General features: G+C 33.8%; 2 protein-coding genes across 2 annotated transcripts; one reads left to right on the forward strand and one right to left on the reverse strand.

Moving 5' to 3' along the window:
- The first annotated feature begins 415 nt into the window (after positions 1-415).
- Positions 416-4,207, forward strand: LOC114732873 (EEF1A lysine methyltransferase 4-like). The gene is made up of 9 exons (XM_028920255.1): positions 416-765; positions 1,133-1,246; positions 1,406-1,474; positions 1,565-1,584; positions 1,652-1,704; positions 1,816-1,846; positions 1,973-2,051; positions 2,585-2,724; positions 3,931-4,207. Exons 1-9 carry the CDS (start codon positions 582-584, stop codon positions 3,961-3,963), a joined length of 723 nt encoding a protein of 240 aa, XP_028776088.1. The 5' UTR covers positions 416-581; the 3' UTR covers positions 3,964-4,207.
- A 14,824-nt stretch (positions 4,208-19,031) lies between these two features.
- LOC114732882 (adenosylhomocysteinase-like) lies at positions 19,032-25,072 on the reverse strand. The gene is made up of 3 exons (XM_028920265.1): positions 24,214-25,072; positions 22,750-22,754; positions 19,032-20,170 (listed from the first exon to the last, which is right to left on the reverse strand). The coding sequence occupies exons 1-3, from the start codon at positions 24,895-24,897 to the stop codon at positions 19,255-19,257; spliced, it is 1,605 nt and encodes a 534-aa protein (XP_028776098.1). The 5' UTR covers positions 24,898-25,072; the 3' UTR covers positions 19,032-19,254.
- Between the last annotated feature and the right edge of the window lie 565 nt (positions 25,073-25,637).

A 25,637-nucleotide genomic window follows, 5' to 3' on the forward strand; every position in this document is an offset into this window, starting at 1 on the left:
TATGTAACTCTCAAAAACCGTCTCCTCTGCACAACCGTTCCCGCCTTTTGGCAAAATATATGAAAAGGCGAAAATTACAGTTAAAGACCCAAGAGAGTTTTGCTATTTACACTGGAATCCCAAATGATAAATGGGCTTGGGTCCAATCCACCAAGGGTGGACTGGCCCATTTTCTTACATTTTCTATTATGGTACTTATGCGTCATTCCGTCATGGATTCTTCCATACGAGTCATGCTTTATTCTGCCAACCAATCAAATACGCTCCTAATGTGAGTATGTTGGGCTTAACTTAATGCATAAACAAAAACTGGGCTGTAACATAAGCCCAATGTTACCTTCAACAGAATCTCCGCAGAAGCAAGAGTCCAATGAAAAAAATCAAAAAGTAAAACAAAACAAAACGGCCGAGTTTCCGATCGAAGTTTCAGGAATCGGCGAGCTTAGCAGTTATTATGGTTGTTCTGCAGATCATAATTACAACACCACGAAGCTGAGACTTTGAAGAAGTTCGGCTTTGATCCTTCTTGTTTGGTGCTGCGCAAGCTCCTCTGTCTTCCAAGTTCCAAGATCCTATCAACAATGACGACGACGGTGACCGCGTCGGCTACCCAAGCTTACGGTGAAACCTGGTACTGGGACAATCGCTATTCCAACGAACCTGGTCCTTTTGATTGGTACCAAAAGTATCAAACCTTAGCTCCCATCATGAATCTCTATGTCCCTCGCAAACACCGGATCCTTGTTGTCGGTTGCGGCAATTCAGGTTTGTATGCTTGTCTCAGATCTGGAAATGAGTTACGTAATGCCTCTCTTGTGATGTGGAAGGTTTACGTCTTGCTTACATGGATTTTCAAATTAGAAGAGATATCTTATGAAAGTTGAACATAGAAGGAAGGTTTTTGAAATTATGTTGTTTATCTCTTCTGGAAGAATGCACGTTCGTCTCTGCGAACAAATTTTTTTCTTTCTTTCTTTGTTCCTTTCTAAAACCAAAAAGAAAGAGAACGAACGCCGAAGTGACCTTGTCAATTTGGTTTGTACTTTGAAAATGGCCAATTTAATTCTATTTCATATAGATCGAGCTACTACCAACACAAGAATCTAATTTTGTTTGCATTGTGAATTTACAGCATTTAGCGAAGGCATGGTTGATGATGGTTACGAAGATGTTGTCAACGTTGATATATCCTCTGTTGTGATTGAAGCTATGCAGAACAAATATCGGGATCGTTCCCAGTTGAAATGTATCCTTATTTTTTCCTGATCTGATTTTGGGTATTATCTGAAGTATGGGCTTAAACCTGTGCATACATTATAGAGTCACATAGGATTTTGTCATTAGATGGTTGTACTTTCTGGTGAATAAGCAACACTGACTTGTACTTTCTTTATCAACTAGTTAGATATGCAAATGGATGTCCGAAATATGAGTGCATTTGAATCAGATTCCTTTGGTACTGTAATTGACAAAGGTATGCTACCGTTTTCCCTCTTTTGCCCCTTTTGTCTTTTCGTATTGGACAATAAGCAACAAGCTGATGTTGTTTAACATTGTGTTACAGGGACTCTTGATTCTCTTTTGGTGAGTATTGCATGTTGTACAACTTAAACTTTTGAGGAAAATTATTGCTCATGGCATACTTTTGCAGTGTGGAAGTAATTCGAGACAGAACGCCACCATGATGCTTGAAGAGGTTTGGAGGTATAATAAAACCATGAACAAATAAGTAGAATTCTTCAGAGATGTTTAATTTTACATTTTTCTATTCTTGATCTGTTCACCATTATTGAAGCAGTTGATGACACACTATAGGGTTCTCAAGGATAAAGGAGTTTATATCCTGGTAATTATACCACACTTTTTATTGTTTGTTTAACTTTCCATGATTAACTTGACTTACTTCAAACATGAAGATTAAATGTGTTTTGCATTCTGCTTGATCAGCCTTGACTGCTTGTAAATGCTGCAGGTAACCTATGGAGCTCCATTATATCGTCTACGTTTGCTCAGAGAGTCATGCTTATGGAATATAAAGCTCCATGTGATAGGTTGGTTCCTAACTGATGCTGCTATCTTTAGCTATGCTGAGCTTTATTTGCCTGTTATTGTATGACTGAGATATACTGTCCCTAGGCTTTTAGTTGAGCTTGATTTTACCTCTGTTGTTTGTATTTGCCTCTTGATTTTGGACATTCAATTCAATTGAAGGGCAAACGTAATTTGAATACGAGTATTTCAACAAGGTAGCTTCTTGTTATTGAGGGTTGGAACTATTGAACAATTTTTTGGTGGTTATATGCTGATATGATTGCCACTTGTCTGTTGGTTGTTCGCGTCCCCTTCCCCTTCAATAGCATCAATATAAAATAAAATAGTTATGGGAAGCTGTTCTTTTTGTAAGTAATAAATAATGCAATCCTTTTTGGACTTTGTGCATTGCACAAGGCCCATTATAGTTCTATTCAAAGTCTCACATTTCTTCACAAGTCACTACCCTTTTACATAGCATGCATCTCGAATCTTCCCTTTCAGAGTTCAAAAATTAATTAAACCTGAAAACCCACTATTGTTGTATGTGCAGAGAAACTTGCGTCAGAAGAGAAGTCTAATGGTCCAGTCTGGGAGCTGACTACTCCTGTCCCACTCAATGATGATGGAAGCTCAGTGGAGCAAGCACTTGGAAAAAATCCGGATGTGCATTATATTTATGTTTGTGTTAAGGTAATTGATTCATGCTTATGCCTTGTATCTGGGGCAGTTTAAACATACCCTCATGTTCTGTGAAAAAGTACTCCACTCCAGTTTGTCTAACTTGACTAATGTCCATAACATAGTTAATTATTTTGAAATGATCCAGTTAACCTTTACTAATTCATCCGTTTTAGAACCCTCTTTACTTTCATAAACTAGTCTGTCTTCAATCCTATCGTTATTATTCTAACCCTTCTCTAGATGGAACTAGACATATCTGATCTAAATGGTAATGCTAATACCTTGATCCCAGATGCCTAGAAAGCCAAATTCTCTTTCTTTGTTTCTTACTTCAGTGAATAGGGGTGAAGGCACAATGGCGTCGTGTGATTCATGTAGTCGATATCACCTAATGGGATAAGGCTTATTGTTGTTGTTTCTTACTTCAGTGAGTTTGATCATATTCTAAGTTGAATAGGGGTGAACCATCCATATATCTTAATTTACTCATATTCTGAAGATCAATATAATCAGTTGAGTCACCTAGTTCTTCAATATTTTCTATTTATCGAACACCATGCACTTCCGTCCTTCCTTCTAATTTCCTTCTCTCCCTCTAGACCATCGTCTACTGTTAGTAACATATCGTAAATGCTCCGTTAGCAAAATAAAGTTGCTATTGTAAATCAGTCAACTGATAAGGAGTGTACATGATAGGAAAATGGGGTTAAATGTCACTCCAGTTGATTCTGCCTCACCCTTTGATTAGTAGCACGTTTCATAATGCATTTTTGAGTTAATTTTCTCTTTTTACTGTTCATAAATCTTTAGTAACTTTCCGCAGGCTTGCCTACTTATTATTTATTATTTGTTTTATTTTAAGTAAAAGTATACTTTTAATTCTTTAACTTAATACAATATTTCAATACAGTCCTTTAATCCTAAAATCATTAACAAAAATGGTGACATTAACATCTTAAATATTAACAAGATATTCTCAAATATTGATATATTAAGTTTAATTTTTAAAACAACTATAACTGTTACAAGAAATATGATTTAAGACTAATAATTTTAGGGTTAAAAAACTAAAAATATATTTTTAAAGTTAAAGGCCTAAATTAAAATTTTGTATAAAGTTAAAAAATTAAATGTATGCTTTTGTCTTTTAATCTTCTATATTTTTGCCCTATTCGGAAATTTGGACATTTGTGTTTATTGCTGTTCGTCGTCCAGGATGAATCTTTGAAGTCAAGCTCCAAAGAATGAACAAGCAGATCAGTGGGGGAAGACATGCATTTTAGTTCTTCAAATTTGTTCTATGATAAGTACTTTTTTTTTTCCTTCTGTTCCAACTTTGAATTTGAGAGGTAGAATATGAAGTCTACGAGTTTCAATTTCTGTATGATGAATGCCCCCCAGCCCTGTGAATCTGTGATGTTACACGACTTTTCCGCATGGTTCCTGTAAATTGGACCGTTTAAATTATAATTGTGATAAATTTATTTTTTTTTTCCTCGCTGAGTTAGAAAATTTTATAGTCCCAAGTCTGTGAAGGAAAGTACTCTATTGTACACCAATTGATTTTGAACACTCAATTTTACGGACAACTCCGGTACTCTAGACCCATCTGAAGGATCCCATGGCGTGTGGATCATATCATTCTCTTAATGCCCGTCCTGGCAAAAGATTTTTTACTGACAGCAACGGTCTCACTTTCGACTCTGTTGTTGGGCATAGTCAAGCACGGCTTTGTAAGAACCGTCTTCGTGAGCTTTCTTATTCCTAAAGAAATATATGCCATAATAGGACCAAGCAAAGTTGAATTTTCACATGGATCGGATTAGTAGATAAAGTTCATTGCAGCCAGTCATTAAACTTCACAGAATTTGATTCTGGGGTCCTCATACTCAAATTTGAACCAAACGAGATAGCTCGCTGCTGGGGGGCAGTGAAGAAACAGATAACATGCAGGCCTTGTTTGTTTTTATTTTTAAGAATAGTTTTATGAAATTATTTTTTAAAGCAAATTTTGAAAAGAAAAGATAAAAAATTATTGTTTGGATAATTGTTCTAAAACATTGCATTTGAAGGGAAAAAAATTTGAAAACTTGTTAAAAGCAGTTGTTCTTAAATTAAAACTGATAAAAAGTGAGAGACCAAGTGGAGAGTGCAACGACAATGGAAGAGAAGTCAAGAAATGATATGGTTAAACATAGAAGACAAAGTGCAAGCATGGCCAAAAAGAAAATTAGGAAATAACAAAACAAAAAATATAAACAATTAAACATGTAAAAGTCGTTTTGAAAAGTCGTTTTGAGTGTTTTGTTTTTAAAAACATATATTTTTTTAATAAAACACTTAACTAAAAATATTTTCCTTTTTAATTTTTTTATCTTGTACGAGTTTTTTTTAAAAACTAAATATAGATATTTTCATATTAGAAGTAATCATGTTTGAGATATTATCGAGCACAAAATTTGAGCACATGTTCTGATATAGATTTGAATTTGGTTCATTACGTTGTGAGGGATTGACATCTTCTACTAAATCTAAATCTCATTGGTTACCAATGGGGATCGAATCTAGCAGAAGAGACTAATCTCTCATAATGTGGCAATTCAAGGTTTGAATTTTCATTGCAAGAAGTGCTTATATTTAGTATCTGACAGTGCCTCAAATAAGATTACCAGGATACCTATGCTTTGGGGGGGGAATCTCATTGGTTATGTGAGTTGTTTGGATTGTCTTCTTCTTTTTTTTTTTTTGGGATGCTAAAAGAAACCTCCTCAGCGTACTACATGTTTACGTATATCAAGATCGCACTCCCAAGTTCAGAACGGCAGCCAAATCTAATGGCGGTGCAGAAAGAAAATGATAATCTCCTACTGCCTCAAGACCTTTCTTGGCTAGGAAATCAGCGGCCTTGTTGCACTCCCGACTCACATGGCTGATTCTAACATTCCAATCTCGGTTAATAAGGGCACACACTTCCTTTAGAATATTATAATCAACATGTCTTTCATCTGGTTCCACGTTAAGCAGCTCAATAGCATTGCTTGCATGAGATTCTAGAATGCCTTCATATTGCCTCCTCATCGCTGATCGGGCTTGCTTATTTGATGGGCAAACATATGGTGTGAGCCCAACTTGTTGGATCGCCTTTTCCTTTTCTATTGCAAGAGTTAAGCATTATGCTTTGTCCACATATTATATTAGCACGTTTATTATATAGAGAGACACTGAAAGAGGATGTCAATGAAAATGCTTCTATGTAAAAACATCCTTACTAAATACATTCTTCCTTTAATTCTAAGTAACTTAAACAACTAATTTTTTGAATATTTACAAATTAATTATCTGTCTTACATTTAGGATAGAAGTGAGCAATAAAATAAAACAAATATGTACCAAATATTACATAAATTACATAAACTGATTCTTTTAATTATCTCCCATTTTTTTCCTTCCATTTTGTATGAAACACATCCAATTGGGCTCCCTTCCTATGTGGAGAAAGACCCAATATCTGAAATCCATTTCAGGCTCACTTTTTTACTTTTGGTCACATGAGTTTCACTTATTAAAGTGAAGACGGAGCATAATAGGGTTAAGCACGAGGTCTCATTTTGAGGGAGAATAGTAGCCATTTGGGGAGATAAGAAGAGTGAAAGCTATTTTTGTATCTTGACAAGACAGTCCTAGTAAATCGATATTTACGCATTCGTTAACTATTGGATCGAGCTAAAATTTGGTTAGTAAGTTTGCAATGTTTTGGATCATCAATTTGGTGCCTGTTATGAGATATATTGAGTTCGCCCTCTAGCCTCGGATTTGAATTTTTTTTTAGTTTATTAATTTTCTATTATAAGCTTATAGTTTTGGCTATTTGGTTGATTATTTGCATTTGTTTGTACGTCTGATTGAAACTCTCATGTACTTTACTTTGATCATGGTGGAATTGTGGTTTTCTTTGGTCTGGATGACGCATGGCTTTTACCTTTACATTGAGGGATTTTCTATGTTAATAATTTTGATGTCTTTTTTGCTATTTAATTTCTGTCATATATTTATCTTGTTTTCTTAGAAATTTTTGTAAAAGATGAAAAAAAAGAAAAATATTTCTGCTGCATATAACTCATAGGCTTGAGTTTTGTGTTTTTGTTGTTGCATTCTAAAACATCAAAATTTATATGTCTTTGATGTTGTTACGCACCCTAATGATTATGCATTTGATAAATGAACTTCGCCCTTTTCTATTCTGGCCTAAATGCAAAGAATTTATACTTGACTTGGATGAATAATTTGGTTACCTTATGCGCACACTCATTAAAATTAGGTAGATTTAACATGCGTTGAAAACTTTGTCATCTTATAGTTAAAAGGACCAGGAAACTTTTTTTTTTTTTTGGGTTTGCTTCACATTTGAAATAAGTATTTTTTATATCATTATTTTAAAAGAAAAAAGCAGAAGACTATGATTCCACGAAGACACGATGCCAACAAATTTGTGACATTTGATTTGAATATAATGATTTTTGTTGGAGCCAAAATGTGAATGTTATGATTAAAGGATAGAGTAAGTTGAAAGGAAGTGGCCTACCTTTTTTGACAAAAACTACAATACATTAGGAGAATGACACTAAAGTCCCAATATACCTATTTAATTACGCTAAAGTCTCAAAAATTCTGAAATGATGTGATGGTATGATGATAAAAAGAATCGATGTAGTTGTAATTTGTCTAGTTATATCTTATAAAAAAGATCGAAGAGAATAATTTAGTAAACTGTAAAAATATCTTGCAAGGAAAAAAAAATAGCAGATCCTAAAGTGAACTCTTTATTTATAATTTCACATAATAAATACAATTATTTAATAAAATAAAGACAACACTTCCATCAACATATTAAACATACTTTAGAAGTCACTTCCAACTACCTCTTTGTAAGGAGTATTGTGTGATTGTGGACCAGAATTTCTTGGGATCTAATGAGGATAGAATTTTATTTCCTAGTTTTAAAAATACTTTCTCTGGTCTTAAATATAAATTCCATTTTATAGTGTAAATTATAAATTATATTATAAAATGGATCTTATATTTAGATCCTGGAGAATAGAATATAAAATAATGATGAATCTAAATAATATAATTCTGACTGAAGAAGGGCACTTTTTTCATTCCAAATTTACTAAATTAAAGGACCTTTGATCCTTTATTGATATTTTAGAATTATATGGTTCTTGCTTGTGATTAAAATGGGTGCATTGGGACTTAGGTGTCATTCAACAATATTTGTTAGGCAAATGGCAACCATACGTTTCTTTTACTCCAAAATTCCTTACCGACAATATCCCACTAATAGCCGTATTCTCATCACTATCGTTATGGAGGCTTCCACTTTGGTATGTTTTATTCCAAAAAAAAAACTGGAATAACAATTTTACTACAAGTTTTAAATGTATACTCCTTTATTTCTATTTACAATTCATTTTCTTAAAATGTTTTATATTCTTATTAATGAGTCATTTTGTACAATATATGAAAAAAGATGTTTGCCTAGAAATTTATGATTGGGTAGAAATTATTATTATAGGGAGTTTTCTCACCTAGCATCCCCCCCCCCCAATTTTCTTTCCGGTTTAAGGATTCAAACTCTTCCGATGCATAAAAAAATTATTGCATTTAATATGGGTATATGAGGTAATTTTAAAAATATCAACTAATCTTAATATACTTTTTATTGGCATCATCTCTACTAAAAATGACTTGTAAATCAGAACTAAAAAATATTTTAAATATTTCTATTTTTTTTTTGGCCAACTATTGAAAACAATTAATAATAAAGCTTTTTAACTAAAACCCTCAAACTTCTATTAAACTTAATGAACTTGTACGATTCAATGTTCAACATTATTACTGATATAAATACTTCTAAGCTGTGAGTTGCCTCCAAACCACCCAAGCTTTCAACTTTCACATCACAAAAACAAAGAAACATAACCAGAAAACAAGAAAGCTCCAAACACAAAATGTCCCAGACCAGATTCTTCTTCTCCTTCTTCTTCAAGACCTTCCTTTATCTGTCACTCGTTGTCCAGATCTGCCATGGCCTACCTCCCATGAACCTCAATTTGCTGAAGCAAAGTGAAGTATCTTCAGACATATTAATGGCGAAAAGGGTTTGCACAGGAAGCATTGAGGATTGCTTAAGCCTAAGAGACACAGAGAAGACGATGATGGATTCTGAGAGCAATAGAAGAATTCTGGCAATGCAGAAAAAGTATATCAGTTATGGAACTCTCAGAAGAGACATGGTTCCTTGTGACAGACCTGGAGCTTCATATTATAACTGTCATGCTAGACCAGCAAATCCTTATCGCAGAGGCTGTGAGGTTATAACTACATGTGCTAGAGGTAATTAACTGATAAATTAACCAGATTAACCACCTTCTTCATATTCCTTTTAATCCCTTCTTTTTCTTTTGATTTGCCTTTTTTTTTTTATATTTGAAATCCCCCTTTAGGATTTTGAGCAATCCGAGATTAACTTTTTCATGTGTTTAGAACCAAATTCGACAAACTACTGCATAGAAAATTCCTTCACAATCCAGCTTTCTGTGTTAATTTGAGGTCAAACTTTGAGTTGCATAGGAACTGACACTGTTTTGGAGCTTCTGAAATCAAACCAGAAAAATAGTCCCACAACCTATCAGGATTACTCTTTTGGATTTTGAACGATCTGTTCATGTTTCTGCAATCAAATCAGATCATATCCCCCGAATTTTGGACCAAGAACGTCTAATAACTTCATAGAAAAAGCTCTTCAAAATGCTAATTTAAGAGGCAAATCATCTAACTTGAGTTGCATAGCAATGGAGGATTATTATAAGGGTTTGAAGGTTGAGATCATTTGATGAGAACGTGCAAAGAAGGATTTGAGCTTTGGTTTCATAAATCAATGCATCAGAAATGTCAACATGACTATATAAATGATATGTAGTAAAGTTTTTTCCCCCTCTCTATCTCTCTTCACTTCTACGCTTCTGTACATGGAGGCTGGAGAGAATCCTCTCTGCTTATTTGTCCTGCACTTTTTCTTACTCCATACAGAAAAACTGATGTGTAGATGATCTACAAATGATATGTAGTAAAGTTAAACAGTGAATTGTGATCGTTTATGGTATGTTTTTTCATTTCAATGGTTCAGGTTATACGTTTGCAAATGACTTAAAGCTAAAAGAGTTTAGTTCCAATGTTTCTTTTCCTGGTCTGCTAATTTCTTTAGTTTTCCTTTCTGGTTATGGTCATGATATTTAATTGTGAGCTAACAGATATATATGTATAATATGCTTTTTTTCAATCTCTCACTGAGCCTGCCTTTTATTCAATTTAAATTATCTTATATTTATCTCTACTTGGTTTTGTTAAATTTATCATAATCCTTTGGAGAATCATAATAAGATCTCAAGGGAGGAAAATAATTATTAAAAAGTATAATGACAGGTTTCAAAGTAGAAAATAATAACTTTTAAAACTTGTTTTGTAATTAATTTTCCTTTTTGGGACCTCATTGTAATTCTCCCTAATATTTTTTCATAAATAAGGATGACCAATATAATACACATCCATACTCTCTTACCACTTGAAGATTTGATCACAAAATCAGTTTTATTTGAATATAGGTGCCACTTAAGCTAAAGAGCTCTGCTGTATTTCTACTTATTTATAATCCTATGATGATTTGAGAGTTAACGAAAGCAAGCATGAATTTAATAAAATGCATTAAGCTAGACACACAATTTGTTGAGCTGAATGCAACGAAAGTGAAATGGAAGTATATTCTTAACAAAAATCAGATAGTTAAAATATTAAATTAGTACTCCTCCGATCCTTAATATAAGACCTATTTAACTAATTTAATTAGATTAAAGAAGTTAGGTAAGTTAGTTAATTATAAGAAATATGCTATGTTTTTTCTCAAATACCATAATCATCTTTATTAATATCCTCCCTCTCTCTTCTATTTGATTATGGTTGATGGAGTATTCATAAGGATAATTTGAGAAAAACTGATAAATATAAAAAAAAAGTCTTATATTTAAGAGATATATTAAAAACCGGAGGAGTATTTAATAAAAATGATGACTTAACATCATTTTTATTTTGTTTCTTTCTTTTTTTTTTGGGTGAATTAAGTAAGGTAGAATGCGACATTCACGGTGCCATAAGGCCATCAAGCATACATTACAATCTTTTAATGCCACGCTGCTCTTCAACGTTTCACGTTTGCCAATTCCCTTGTTTAGCTAATAGGTCTATGTGTAGTTGGCCCAATCTCATGAGGTGAGCTTTTCCTTTTGTTTTGACTTGTTTAATATAATTGCTTATAGGTATGTTTATATACAATGACATAAAACTCTTCTTATTGTATTTCATAAATTATGATTAACCACTATTTCAAACAAGCATATATGTTACCCCAAGTAAGGTTATATTCTGTACGTACAAAAATTAAAAATGATAAAATCGAAATAAAATAAAAAAAATGATTTTATGTATGATAAATATCACCTATGCCTTAATAACAAAATAAAAAAAATTATTTAACAACGAGAAAAACAAGTAGGAAGATGGGATTAAGGGTTATATTCTTCAAGGGTATTTTAATCTTTCACCTTTAGTTACATTTAATTGAGTATAAAAATAAGTTTTATCCCAACATTCTTAATATCATACCAAACAAACCTATTGTAAGAATCATTACATTTCATTATATTACATTATATCTTCCCTTTAGTACTGTAAATGGATCCTAATTGTCACGTATAGAAAATTATTGGACAAGTTCACGTATTTGAAGATAAATTATTTGGTTCATAACCTATAAATTAGTACATCTTATAAAAGCATTTATGCTTTAAATCATATCGTTTTTTAAAAAGTCTTATCCTTAAATATCATTATGATATTTAAAATTTTTCAATAACTAGAAATATTTTCACATTCATTATACCGCATATGAAAAATGAGTGGCAGTAACCATGACATGAATAAAAGAATGTCAATAAAAAGATGCTGGTATCTTTACTTAAAAACTAATTAGATAGAGCTGAATAATAATAACAATAAAAAAATATGGATAATGTATCAATTAATTTTGTATGCACTACATTATATTCAATGTTGCCCCAAATTTAAAAATTAAAATCATAACAATTTTTTTCTACTATTAAAAACTTAACATTGACTGTGAAAAATATTCCGTTAGCATTTTTAATGACAGGGGCAAAATTGTTACAATTAATTTTGTTAAATTTTAAAAAAAATTGGAGTGCCTAACGCTTCTAACTAAAAACTTCTTAAGTAAATTTGTATTTTAATCCTGAATTAAAATCTACAGATTTAGAAGTATTTTTTTCCTTTCTCTATGCACACATAAGACGTCAAAATTCAAAAAACATGTCAATGATTATGCAATAAAATAGTATGAAACAATTTTTTTTTTTCCAACAATACCTATAAAACTATAGACTAATCCTAAGTAAGGACTAAATTTGGGCCACAAAATTTAGAAGCATGAACAAATTACAATAAACTAGCATAAGCATTAGCCTAGCAACATCTGAAATATAGGTTCATCTAGGTTTAGTATAATATTCCCATCAAAAGAAAAAACCACATGAAAAGAAATTTATGCTTGACTAGGATGAATATTGAAAAATGATGTGTTGAAAATTTTTTTTAACATATAGTTAAAAATGTCCACTAATTTAGGAATTGCATTTGAAAGAAGTAGATTTTAAAATATTCTCTCAAAAATGAAGAAGACCGTTATTGTTTGAACACAACACCCACATTTTGTGACATTGATGTGAGCTTTATGATTAGATAAAGATAGAGCAACTTGAAAGGAAGTCACCGAACTTTTGGACTACAAAGCATTGTTTTGTCAGGCCAATTGCAACCATCCCTTTTTCCTCCCACAATACCGCAATAACAGCCGGTTTCTATATGGTTTCTCAATTTATGTTTTTGACCATACAGTTTATTAATTTCTTATCAAATATTTCATGCTGATATTAAAATTATAATTTGATTAAAGTAGTCAAATTTAAATTAGAATAGTATAATTTTCCAATAAATATATTTGAAATATTTCTAGTTTTATTAAAATATTCCACGGTTTAATTTTAATTGGAAATTTTTTTATTGATTAATCTAAACTTTGAATCAAAATTATATATTTTAATACTAAATTATAATTGAGTTAAAATTTCATCTTTTTTTTTTTGAGAAACTAATTAAGAAAAATTGCAGAAAATTTTTGTATTAAATATTTATTGTCCAACTTAAAAGACTTGAATCCTTGAGGTGAGCTGTACTCAATAATACACATGAGTTAAAGATAAATTAAGAAGATTTTCTGAAAAAGCATAATACTCCTTCAGTTCTAAATATAAAACTCATTTTATAGTACAATGGGTTTTATATCTAGAATAAGTAGAATAATTGATACTGCATAAAATATGAAAAAAAAAACACACTAAAGGGAAACTATAATAAGAACTTACTATTGCAAATTTACAACTCATTGCTGCTCCGCGGAAATGCCACTTAGCCCTGTAATAATTAATATTTCCTCATGCGTCCTAAATCCTAATCAATCTGATTAGGTGAATAATCTCCACTGTTTATCAAACCCAACATCATTGGTACAAATATAATATCACTTGTACAATTTACAATAAAGACTTCTGACTTCTGGGTTTCCCTTCCAGCCACCAAAGATTCCACCTTTCACACCGCACAAATTTCAACAAAAATCCCAAAAAAACAAAACTGCAAAACCAGAAAGCTCCAAGCACAATGTCCCAAACCAGATTCTTTCTTCTTCTTCAAGACCTTCCTTTATGTGGCACTTGTTCTGCCAATCTGCCATGGCCTACCTCTTGTGGACCTCAATTTTCTGAAGCAGAGTGAAGTATCTGGCGTAATGACGACAAGGGTTTGCACAGGAAGCATTGGGGATTGCTTGAGCGTGGGAGAAACAGAGGCGACGATGATTGATTCTGAGAGCAATCGGAGAATTCTGGCAATGCAGAGGAAGTATATTAGTTATGATACTCTCAGAAGAGATATGGTTCCTTGTGACAGACCCGGAGCTTCATATTACAATTGTCATGCTAGACCGGCAAATCGCTATCGCAGAGGCTGTGAGGTAATCACTACATGTGCTAGGGGTAACTGAGAAGCCTACGCTTTGTATCAATGTTTCTTCTTCTTCATTCCCTTGAACCCCTATTTCTCTTTTGAAATCCCCCTTTCAGCTTTGAGTATTTTTCAAGCACTTTATGGAAGTTCTGAACTCCCGTAAGCTATTATTAGTCTTCAGGATTTTGAATAATCTTTTCAGTTAGTGTTGTCTGAGATGCACTCATTCATGTGCCTACAACTAAATCCCCAAAATTGTGCACCAAAAATCTCCAAGTACATTGGAAAATCCTTCAATCCAACGTTTCGTGTTACTTTGGGAGGCAAAGAACTTGAGCTGCTTAGCAACTGATAGCTAAAAGAGTTTGAAGTGGCATCTTGGTTGGCAGCATTTTCAGAGAACATGAACAGAAGAACTCAAGTCTTGAAACTTTGTGGTTCAGAGCTATTTTTCTCTCGTTCAAAAGTTGAGGTGTGCTTGCAAATGTCTCAGTTGAAGAGCTTATTTTATTCCCCTTTTCTCCTGCTCATGCTATTAGTTTTCCAGTGGCCTGTGGTCATGATTTTTTCGCATTTTGAACTCATATTATGTACTTAGATTGTAACATATATGACTGATTATGTATGAGAAGGTTTATATTTTGTTCAATAGAAGATAGTATAATATATTGCATTTAATAGATATCTGGGGGGAATTCTCTGTTTACTGGATTCTTGTCGTAAAGTAAGAATCAAGTTCATAAACAATATGCTTTTCAAAATATGTAACCTGGAGTTGCAACTTTGATCTGTTACCTGGAGTTGTCTGCACAATTATTACAACAGAGAAAGATTTCTCCAGAAGCTTATGGTTTTAGAATGAAAGATAAAAATGACTTCTTCGTTTTCATTTGCTTCATCTAAAGTATTTTTCATAAGGATGAGATTGAGCATATTGTATGTGGTTGCTTAACCTCTCGAGTTTCAATTTGACACAGGGCATCCGACCTTTGGTTTTCCATCTTATATATAAATTCTACATGACAAAGTTAGGATTTTCTTATCAGATTGAGTTTGTGAGGGAAAAAAGAGGATTCTTCCTTTTCTTTTTCTTTGTTCCTGGCGTCATTGGTATAAGAGACAAAGAAATAGAATAGTTTATGTGTGTACATTAAGCTTCATTATTCTCAGTCATGACCAATTTTCAGTGCTTGAGTTCTTTTTGGGGACTATATAGTCTCTGATCATCCAGTGATCTCTTCAGTCTTCAAATTTAACAGAGTTATATTCCTTAGATCTGCATGATCGAAGCCTGGAGTGAATGTGATTTTAAAGCTAGTTCTGAACGTCTTCGTTTGCTTTCTATGTTCTAATGAAGTGTTGAATAAAGCTTGACATAAACTCAGCTCCATATGCAGAAGACAAGGGCATAGACAGCATCTTGCTTTCAGTATCTGGTATAAGATTATAAAATGATTAACCGAGTTCTTATTTGGCTTAATCCATCTTGGTCCTAGTCTAATAAAACTTTTCAGTATTGGTTGGTTTAATTAAAAAAGAAAAACAGATAAAAACAAGTTTGAAAATTTTTAAGCATCAACTGTTATGAACTTTGTTAAGAACTAGATGCCATGGCATACCCCACCATTTTTATCTTTTTGCCATTGAAGTTCTGATCTGTTGTGTTGAAATTGAACCATTTTGCGTTTTTGTTGCTTACGTTCTCAGTTCGATCAGTTTTCATCCATGGAGGATAGATTTTTTTTTGAAAAAACTGTCTAACAAGGTACACAGTGTCATAACTAGAAACTTCTTCCCAATGCGATGCACAGATGAGATATTTGATTAAATTTGAAATTTTATTAAACTACATTATTTTAGGCATTAATATTAGGATATCAATAGGTATTCATATTTTAATTAATAGATATTATTACGCATTTAATTTTCAGCTATTTTCTCTCTTGTAATAAGCGACCACTTTAATAGCATTGAAAATATTCTTAACCCAACCGGACCTATTTTTAAGTGGATATTACAAGATTTTAAATTTTAAAAATATAAAGTTGATGATTGGAATATGGAAACAGCATATTTTGTTCTGTAAATAGGATGGTGAAGTAGTTTCACTGTTTTAATATCAATGGCATGCGTCTTGCTTTGCGGTTTCTTTTGCTTTAAGCTAAGTTGTAAATGATTGCTAGTTTAGATAAGAATCGATCATTACAAGACTGTGTGATTGGAAATATGTTCTTTTTACAGAAGAAACCCATCATCACTGTGAGCCAAAAATGCTTTCTTGTCAATAAAGTTGGCATGCGGAAAATTTGTTCTTCTTTCATACCCTATTTAAACGAAATTAAAATTTCTATAATTCAAACCAGCACACGTCGATTTTCTGCATAATTTATGCTAGAGGTGAGTATGGAATGAAATATTCTCTCTATCATTTATTATAAGGACTTCATTGTTCTTCACATAAGACTGTATAAAGTATTAAATTTCTTCCCTATATGCCCTTCAGCTTGATGATTTTTTTAACTAATTAAATACCCCCGTAACAAAATAAGCAACATCCTGTGATTAATGAATTTTATTAATAATTTTGAAAACTTAAAAACATCAAATAATTTTAATCTATGTAAAAATGTTATTGGGTTTTTATAATAAGGATTGGAGGGACTAAGATTTAAACCATTTGTTTCTTAGGAAAATTATGAAGAAGTTCTAAATAAATAAATTAATCACTAATAGATGCCTTATAATTGAGTTATTATTAACAAGTCTACTAAAAAAAATAGTGAGAAAAAAATAGACGACAAGCTGTAAATTTCTCAATTTAATTTATAAATATTGGAGGAGAATTGTAAACCACCTGATATTGAATTAATATTGATAAAAGTGACTTTTATTGTAAGTGATTTTTGTAAATTGAAATTGGAGGTTTTTCTTTCACCTCTCTCTTTTGAGGGGAAACTGAAGCTTCGGCTTTCAAACTTTAGTCCAAACAGAAGAAGAAGGCCTTTGCAGCCATGAGATAGCGATAAATAAGCATAATCTTTGTGTGATCTCTAGACCGTGTAGATTTAATTTAGAAAGTCAAGACAAATTAGAAAATTATTTTTATTTTATATTTTACGTATTCATAAATAAAAATATCAAAATGATTAAAATAAAATAAAATTTAGACCATTCGATTTTAATCTGAATGGGAGAATAATAAAACATGAGCAAGCTCGTCTTTTCCATGGTCAGAAGTCTATTCCATACTTGAACAAGCATTAGCAGAACTATACATGTTATGGTGAATTTAGATATTTCTATAGTCATTATCATAAAAAAAATTCTCCCAGAAATATAAGATATACAAATTATAAATAATATATCTTCTCATGGCGCGCAAAAATTACCAATAGACAATTTTTTAATATAAATAAATTAGAAGCCAGAGGGCATAATAATTAGGATCAAGTTAAGATATTAAATATGGAAAACATTAATCCGAAGATATTTGTATCCAAGGTAAATGAAGAATAGAGGATCAGAGAGAATTAAAAATTATAGTCATAATTTTACAAACTCATATCCCATTGAACTATTTTGTCGTAGTCAGATAATATGAAATAGAAATAGAGTGATGGATCTTGCCTCTATGCAGTATAGAAATTTGCATGGAGATATAGGGTTTCTTTGAGAAAATTAATGTGCAAATTTGCATGATTTCACCTTATTTTTAATTAAGTTTTTGTGGTTTTTTTTCCTTTTTATTGAGTTTTTACATTTCTTAAATTGTAGACATTGATCGATATATTTATAATTTGCTAATTTGTAAGAGAATGATGTTAGCAGCTGATGACATAACCCTCACCTAGCATGCACCTAGATTAATTTTTCCAAATGGATCTAAACAAAAATAAGAGTCCAGATTACATATCAGATACAGACGTAAAGAGATGGTTATGAGCACAGTAATTTTTTTTTTATTTTTATGTTGATAATAAATAAACTTTATTTCATAATTTTATTTTTAAAAAAAACTTTTCATTTTATATTTTGTAACAACTTACATATCCATTAGTCAGTATCTATATTAATTTTAATTAACAGATGATAAGTATGACAACTAATGGCTTAATGGAGGGAACAGTATGGATTTTTGTGGGCACTCCTTAGCCATTTGTTCTATCTCTTCATTCTTCTTTAATAGCTTTTTTTTCCCCTAAGCATATGTATTTTTTTATTGAAAGTAATTTTATTTGAGACATTATTGGGCACTAATATGATCACCTCTCCCAGTAAGGATTCAAATATAAAATATTGATTTGCTATATTATAAACAACTAGACTCTTTTATTAAATCTAATCTGGTTGATATTTCTTAAGGGCTTCGTTCAAACTATACTTTGTTGGGTTGGCCCAGAAACGGAAAATAAGAACTTCGATGTAAGGGTGACACAAATGTGATTGGGTTGAGTTTTCTTTCCTTTCTTTTTTTTTGACATACAGGGCTGCGTTTTCTGGGCACATTGATCCTATCTTTTAGGCCCTAGTCCTAAGTTGGTTGGGTTGGTGGAACCAAGTCAAAGTTTATCCCCCCCTCCCCAAAAAAAAAAAAAAAAGCAACCCCCCATTGACCAAAAATGGGGTCTTTGGCAAGAAATGAAGAAGTATCGCTTAGAAAATATTTAAATTTCATACAAATCTATGTAAAATTGTACATTACTGGGTAAACCTGATTTTTCCATACGAACACTATAAAAATTGCTTTCAATGAAGTTTCTGAATCAATATTTTTCAGTCAAAGAAATTATAGACGGTTCGGCTTTTCAACCTCTTTTCTTTTTCCGTTTGTTCAACCGGATTATATGTTTAAGCTGGATCAGCTTAAGCACACTGACTAATGTGCTCTTTTCTTTTTGACTTCAATTGGTCTACAAGTGATCATTGCAGAGAATTCTTGCCCCGTTTTGAAATTTTTTTCCCTACATCCATATAAAATTTATGTTGCAGTTCATTTCTTTGCTTCGATCTTCATTGATTCAATTTCACATGCATACAAATCATCATCCCGCTTCTTAACTCACAAAACAAGAATTATAAACAATCAGCCCTTTGAATAAGCGAGGCTTCCCCGATAGAAATAGTTTCATGCAAGTGAGATTTATATTTAAAAAGAAAAAGGGTCTAGAGCATTTTGAACATTTTCAACCGATAATAGAGACCTTTATTTACCTTTTCTCCTGCTCCAAATCCAATGAGATATCAAAGTCACCAAACACTCTCTAACCCTTTATCTGAAAAAATGCGCATCACCCGAAAAAAGCATGCATGTATAATAGAAGTTCAAAGTACCTTCTTTCTCACCTTTTAATTACCCCAAATTGCAGCGAGATCTATGCAAATTTTGGGAAATGGGAGACTTACGTTAACTTTGGGAACCGTCATGACGCCAAAACCGATCATGCCAAAAAACAAACAAGCTTGAGCAGCCATGAGTAGCATCCTCTTGACCTTATCACTTCCCGTTGGCTCAGTATTTGTAGCCAAGATGTTCCTCGGTCCTTCCATCCGCACAGAGACATGATCAGCCCGTCCTTCGATCTTTTCAGTGGTCTTGGTCATCACACTACCGGTCGTATGCTTGGCAAAGTGAAGAGCAGACACCTTCTCTTCAAGAGGCTCAGGAAAATCATAAACCTTATTCTCGTACTTGCCAGTCCCCCTATTGCTCCACAACTCAAGCGCAGCGACCACACGGCTTGTACAAGACCAAGACGACATCAAATCAGGGTATCCCGTGTTGCTCAACATGATGATGCTTGAGTTAGTGTCAGGAAAGACCCATTTGTCGGTTTGAGGATTGACAATGATGCGCTTCATGCGGGAGAGGTGTTGCTCCAGTCCAGCATACATACTGTTGCTATTAAGGTCCACTATTGGATCCATGCTATAAATAATGGCGTTGTTCTTCATCTTCTTCATGTAATTAGCAATAAAGATATTGCCCTTGTTGATACTAGGAGTAACAAATATGTCTGCCTCAGGAACAACATCGTCAAGGGCCTTAATAACTTTGAAACCTCCTAGGCCAGCTTGAACAGTATGGTTGGAATCAACCGTATACACAACCACGTCTGCTCCAGCCTGCTTCAGTGCAATAGCACATCCCTTGCTGGCATCTTCGTATCCAAACACAACAGCTTTTTTCCCAGGAATAGTCATATTGGTACCTCTCTTTATCCCATCAAGAAGAGCAGAGCGGCAACCGTAACAGTTCAATGAACTGTTAACACAAACATAAAACATATCAGATATAATGTTGAGTTTTCCAAAACTAGCAACAGGTTAAATCCAAGGTTGCTAAGTAAAAGAACTTTAGTTACAAGTGTACAAAGGTTCAAATTCAATTGGCTTTAAAGTCGACTTTGTAGCTGCTATAAATTTAACAAAATTTCAAATCTGAAACAGTTCTAAAACTAAACCATATATTGTAACGGATAGTTGTCCAATCCTCATTGAATTTGATCATAAAGAGAACAAAACTCCAAGTTTGTTTAGATTTCACATGAGTTGGCTTGCTCATCCGAATCTAATGGAATAAATTAAAGATAACTGGAAAGTCGAAGAGAATGACAAGATGCTGAATGACTGTTTCAAAGCTGGTTAATTTAAGATCTATACTTGTCAGCTGGAGTCGAAAGGAGTTCGGGAACAGCCACAAACTGTTTAGCAAGCTTATTGAAAAGGTGCTGATATGCTTAACTAAGGATTGGAATGATGATACAGCTAGAGAGTTTTTCAGATCTTAGGCAGAAAATAGATCTATCGAACCAGGAGGAATTATTCTGGGCACAAAAATCTAGAGTCAATTGGCTAAAATGTGGGGCAAAAATTTTAGAAGTTTTCCATTTGTCAACTATCCAGAGAAGATGCAGGAATAAGATAATGCGATTGTAGAATGAACAGAATGAGTGGCTAGAAGATGATATTGTAACAGGAAAGTGTAAGTGTTTTGAGGAACTCATACTTCACTCTTCGACTCATTGGGAAACTGGAAAGGGTGGTTACTGAAGAAGACAACGCGGTGCTACTGGCTGAAATAACAGAGGATGAGGTGAAAGCAAGCTGTATTTCAATTCTGAGGATCCAAAGCCATTGGTCCTGATGGATTCATAGGCGCTTTCTATCAGTAATCATACGACATAATAGGCAACCAGGTTTTGTGATTTAGTTAAAAATCTTCTGGTTTTGCTTTGGCTGAAATTAACAACACTGATCTTTTGTTAATACCAAAAGTAAATTGTCCTGAGCCTGTCAATAATTGTACAAAACTGAAATCAAGTTTCTTATATCTATTAGGTCAAGTCAAATTAACAACACTGATCTTGTGTTAATACCATAAGTGAATTTACAAGTGCACATAGGCATTTTAATAACCAACAACAGCAAATTAATAGAAATTTACAAGTACTAATTTTAACAATTAAAAATAGCAAAATAGCAAGTACTTGTATGGAATTTACGAATCCTAATTTACATTGTAGCTGATAAAGAAATTACAAATAGTCATAGATGAGTTTATAAACGCACATACGCATTTTAACAACTAGCGATAGCAAAACTAACAAGTGTTATCGAAGAATTTGACCTAAGTTTTGAGCTTAATGATTATAGGCCTATAGATCTATACAAAATATTTTCCAATATTTTATCAAACAGACTTAAGCCTCCTCTGGACAATTTCATTGATGAAAGTCAAGACGCCTTGGAGCTAGGGAGGCTGATTCAGGATGGTATCAATATTGTCCATAAAGTCTTCCAAAATATGAAAATAAAGAAGCCGGGCCGGTGTGAGGTTTCTCTAAAGCTGGATATGAACAAAGTTTATGATAGAATAGAATGGGATTTTTTATGTGCTATAATGCTAAAAATGGGTCTTTGTAAGAAATGGATTGATAGAAAATTGCCGTGTGTATGCTCTGTAAATTTTCCTGTCATGTTGTCTGGTAAAAGACTATCAAAAGTTTCACTTAGGAAAGGACTAAGACAAGGAGATGTTATCTCCCCATACCTGCGATGGGTCTTGCAACCCCCATTAAAGCTACAGATATTGCTGGCTATTGATGCTCAGGGAAATCTTGTTTGATCCTAGTTGGTGCTTTTCTTCATATGCTCTCAGTCTTGGTAGTTTAGTTTGCTGCCTTTTCGTTGGACTGTCCTTTCTCTTAGTGTTCCTGTTTATTTCCTGTTATCTTGTTTTAGTTCTGATTTAGAATTTTCACATTGGAACTTTTGACTAATACAATCCTTGTTGGCCAAAAGAAAAAGAACAGTAACGGACAGTTGTCCAATCCTGATTGAATTTGATCATAAAGAGAACAAAACTCCAAGTTTATTTAGATTCCACATGAGATGGCTTGCTCATGCGAACATAATGGAATTAATTAAAGATAATTGGAAAGTCGAAGAGAATGACAAGATGCTGAATGACTGTTTCAAAGCTGGTTAATTTAAGATCTATACTTGTCAGCTGGAGTCGAAAGGAGTTCGGGAACAGCCACAAACTGATTAACAAGCCTATTGAAAAGGTGCTGATATACTTAAATAAGGATTGGAATGATGATATAGCTAGTGAGTTTTTTAGATCTTAGGCAGAAAATAGATTTATCAAACCAGAAGGAATTATTCTGGGCACAAAAATGTAGAGTCAATCGGCTAAAATGTGGGACAAAATTTTAGAAGATTTCCATTTGTCAACTATCCAGAGAAGATGCAGGAATAAGATAATGCGATTGTAGAATGAACAGAATGAGTGGCTAGAAGATGATATTGTAACAGGAAAGTGTAAGTGTTTTGAGGAACTCATACTTCACTCTTCGACTCATTGGGAAACTGGAAAGGGTGGTTACTGAAGAAGACAACGCGGTGCTACTGGCTGAAATAACAGAGGATGAGGTGAAAGCAAGCTGTATTTCAATTCTGAGGATCCAAAGCCATTGGTCCTGATGGATTCATAGGCGCTTTCTATCAGTAATCATACGACATAATAGGCAACCAGGTTTTGTGATTTAGTTAAAAATCTTATGGTTTTGCTTTGGCTGAAATTAACAACACTGATCTTTTGTTAATACCAAAAGTAAATTGTCCCGAGCCTGTTAATGATTGGACAAAACTGAAATCAAGTTTCTTATATCTATTAGGTCAAGTCAAATTAACAACACTGATCTTGTGTTAATACCATAAGCGAATTTACAAGTGCACATAGGCATTTTAATAACCAACAACAGCAAATAAATAGAAATTTACGAGTACTAATTTTGACAATTAAAAATAGCAAAATAGCAAGTACTTGTATGGAATTTACGAATCCTAATTTACATTGTAGCTGATACAGAAATTACAAATAGTCATAGATGAGTTTATAAATGCACATACGCATTTTAACAACTAGCGGGAGCAAAACTAACAAGTGTTATCAAAGAATTTGACCTAAATTTTGAGCTTAATGATTATAGGCCTATAGTTCTATACAAAATATTTTCAAATATTTTATCAGACTGACTTAAGCCTCCTCTGGTAAATTTCATTGATGAAAGTCAAGAAGCCTTTGTGCTAGGGAGGCTGATTCAGGATAGTATCATTATTGTCCATAAAGTCTTCCAGCATATGAAAATAAAGAAGCCAGGCCAGTGTGAGGTTGCTCTAAAGCTGGATATGAACAAAGTTTATGATAAAATAGAGTGGGATTTTTTATGTGCTATAATGCTAAAAATGGGTCTTTGCAAGAACTGGATTGATAGAAAATTGCGGTGTATATGCTCTGTAAATTTTCCTGTCATGTTGTCTAGTAAAAGAGTATCAAAAGGGGTGTTTGGCAACCTTGAAAAGTGCTTCTTAGAAGCACTTTTCTGCAAAACTTTTCTGCAAAACGAAACAAACTCCTTCACATGTGTACTTCGTAAACCGTAAAAGCACCTTTGAAACCATGGTTTGATTTCTATCCAAACACCCCCTTAGGAGGGGACTAAGACAGGGAGATGTTATCTCTCCATACCTACGATGGGTCCTGCGACCCCCATTAAAGCTACAGAAATTGCTATCCCCAGGGAAATCATGTTTGATCCTAGTTGGTGCTTTTCTTCATATGCTCTCAGTCTTAGTAGTTTAGTTTGCTGCGTTTTTGTTGGACTGTCCTTTTTCTTAGTGTTCCAGTTTATTTCCTGTTATCTTGTTTTAGTTGCTTCTGATTGAGAATTTTCACATTTGAACTTTTGACTAATACAATCCTTGTTGGCCAAAAGAAAAAGAACAGTAACGGATAATTACCTTGCTCTTGGTGACAGAGTCGTTGACATTGATGGCAGGGAACAACAGACTTCCATCAGCTTGCATCTGGTAAAGTCTCTTAACACCCATAGCAGTCTCTTCAGAGACACCAACGAGTCCGTCCTTCATCTTGTGGTACCACATGGGATCAATCTTCAACCCATTCCTGATCACAGTGCGGACAGCATGGAGGTCAGGATCATCAGTGGAAGACGGGTCTGGAAACTGACCAGTCTTGGCATAAATCTCTTCAGCTTTCACGCCCTCACTGATCAAGAAGGTAGCGTCGCCACCGGCACCAACAATCAGATTGGGACCACCGCTGGGACCCCAGTCAAGCACACGCTTGATATCCTGCCAATAATTCGTCTCCCAACAGGCCTTCATGCCATCCTCGAGATTGGCTCGAAATTTGTCGATATCCAGCGAATACGGCGCCTCCCAAGTGGCCGCAATGCGACCCATGCTGAAGCAGGTCTGACGGGGGAAGCAGCAAACTTCGCCTCCGAGATCAGTTAGAATTTTCTCGAGGGGGGCGGTTTCAGAGGTCATGAGGGGGTGAACGACGATTCTAGCACCTTTGAGAGGCTGGGAGAGGCCGAACTCAGCAAGGCATGACCAGAGACCCGGCATTTCGACCTGGGAGTAATGGTCCCAAGGGTAAGCCTGGGCAACCCCGGCCATGGCGGTAGCTGCCAGAGAAGAAGAGGAATTTCTGTGTGCGGGAACAGAGCAAGAAAGAGGGAGAGTAGTGGGAGGCTAAGAGCTCGCGTGATCGGAAGCCCGGGGTCAGCCATGGCAGGTGGCACAAAAGATTTATAAACCCAAAGATCCTTTGCTACAGTTCCACGGTTGGTTTGCAAGTACGAGTAATTTTTTTCCCCCCCAAATCCAATTGGTTTGGAAAGTCAAGTATTCTCTCATCCTTTTTTTTTTTTTTTTTTTGCTCCTTTTCTCTTCCCCATCCCATCTCATTGTCGGATTGTAAAATTAGTTAGTTGAATTTTTTCCAGTGATACGTTAGGTTACATCCATAAAACGCAGCACTAGTAATACCAACAAAAACTGAACATCCTAAGAAAAACTAAGCAGTCAAACCTTGTCACAAAACAGACATCCTGCTTCTTCTTTTTGTCCTTCTTGAGACAGGAAGGGAAAATATCTTACCAGCAGTTTATTTATGCTATCATTTTTTTTTTCCCCCCAATCCTTCTATTGTTTTACGGAACTATAATTTAGATACTAGTATATTTCATTTTGTTTTTTTACCCCATTATTATTGTCGGCTGATTTAAAAATAATTGTACGTAAAGGTATTTTTTTAATTATGTAACTTTTACATAAATTTCAGTTTAGTTTCCTAATCTCATGAAGCATTCAGTCATCTAACAGTCTAACTCTACTATCATTGGCCTGAAAGAGTT

The sequence above is a fragment of the Neltuma alba genome, unplaced genomic scaffold, assembly GCF_004799145.2.
Source record: "Neltuma alba isolate B1F8T4 unplaced genomic scaffold, ASM479914v2 tig00002573_pilon, whole genome shotgun sequence".
NCBI classification, from domain to species: domain Eukaryota; kingdom Viridiplantae; phylum Streptophyta; class Magnoliopsida; order Fabales; family Fabaceae; genus Neltuma; species Neltuma alba.

Bases quoted from the DNA above. Each gene is read 5' to 3' on its own strand.
- LOC114732873 (XM_028920255.1), top strand. From the start codon at position 582: ATGACGACGACGGTGACCGCGTCGGCTACCCAAGCTTACGGTGAAACC. The intron at 1,847-1,972 runs GTAATTATACCA...TAAATGCTGCAG, and splicing joins ATAAAGGAGTTTATATCCTG to GTAACCTATGGAGCTCCATT. The intron at 2,052-2,584 runs GTTGGTTCCTAA...TTGTATGTGCAG, and splicing joins TATAAAGCTCCATGTGATAG to AGAAACTTGCGTCAGAAGAG.
- LOC114732882 (XM_028920265.1), bottom strand. From the start codon at position 24,897: ATGGCCGGGGTTGCCCAGGCTTACCCTTGGGACCATTACTCCCAGGTC.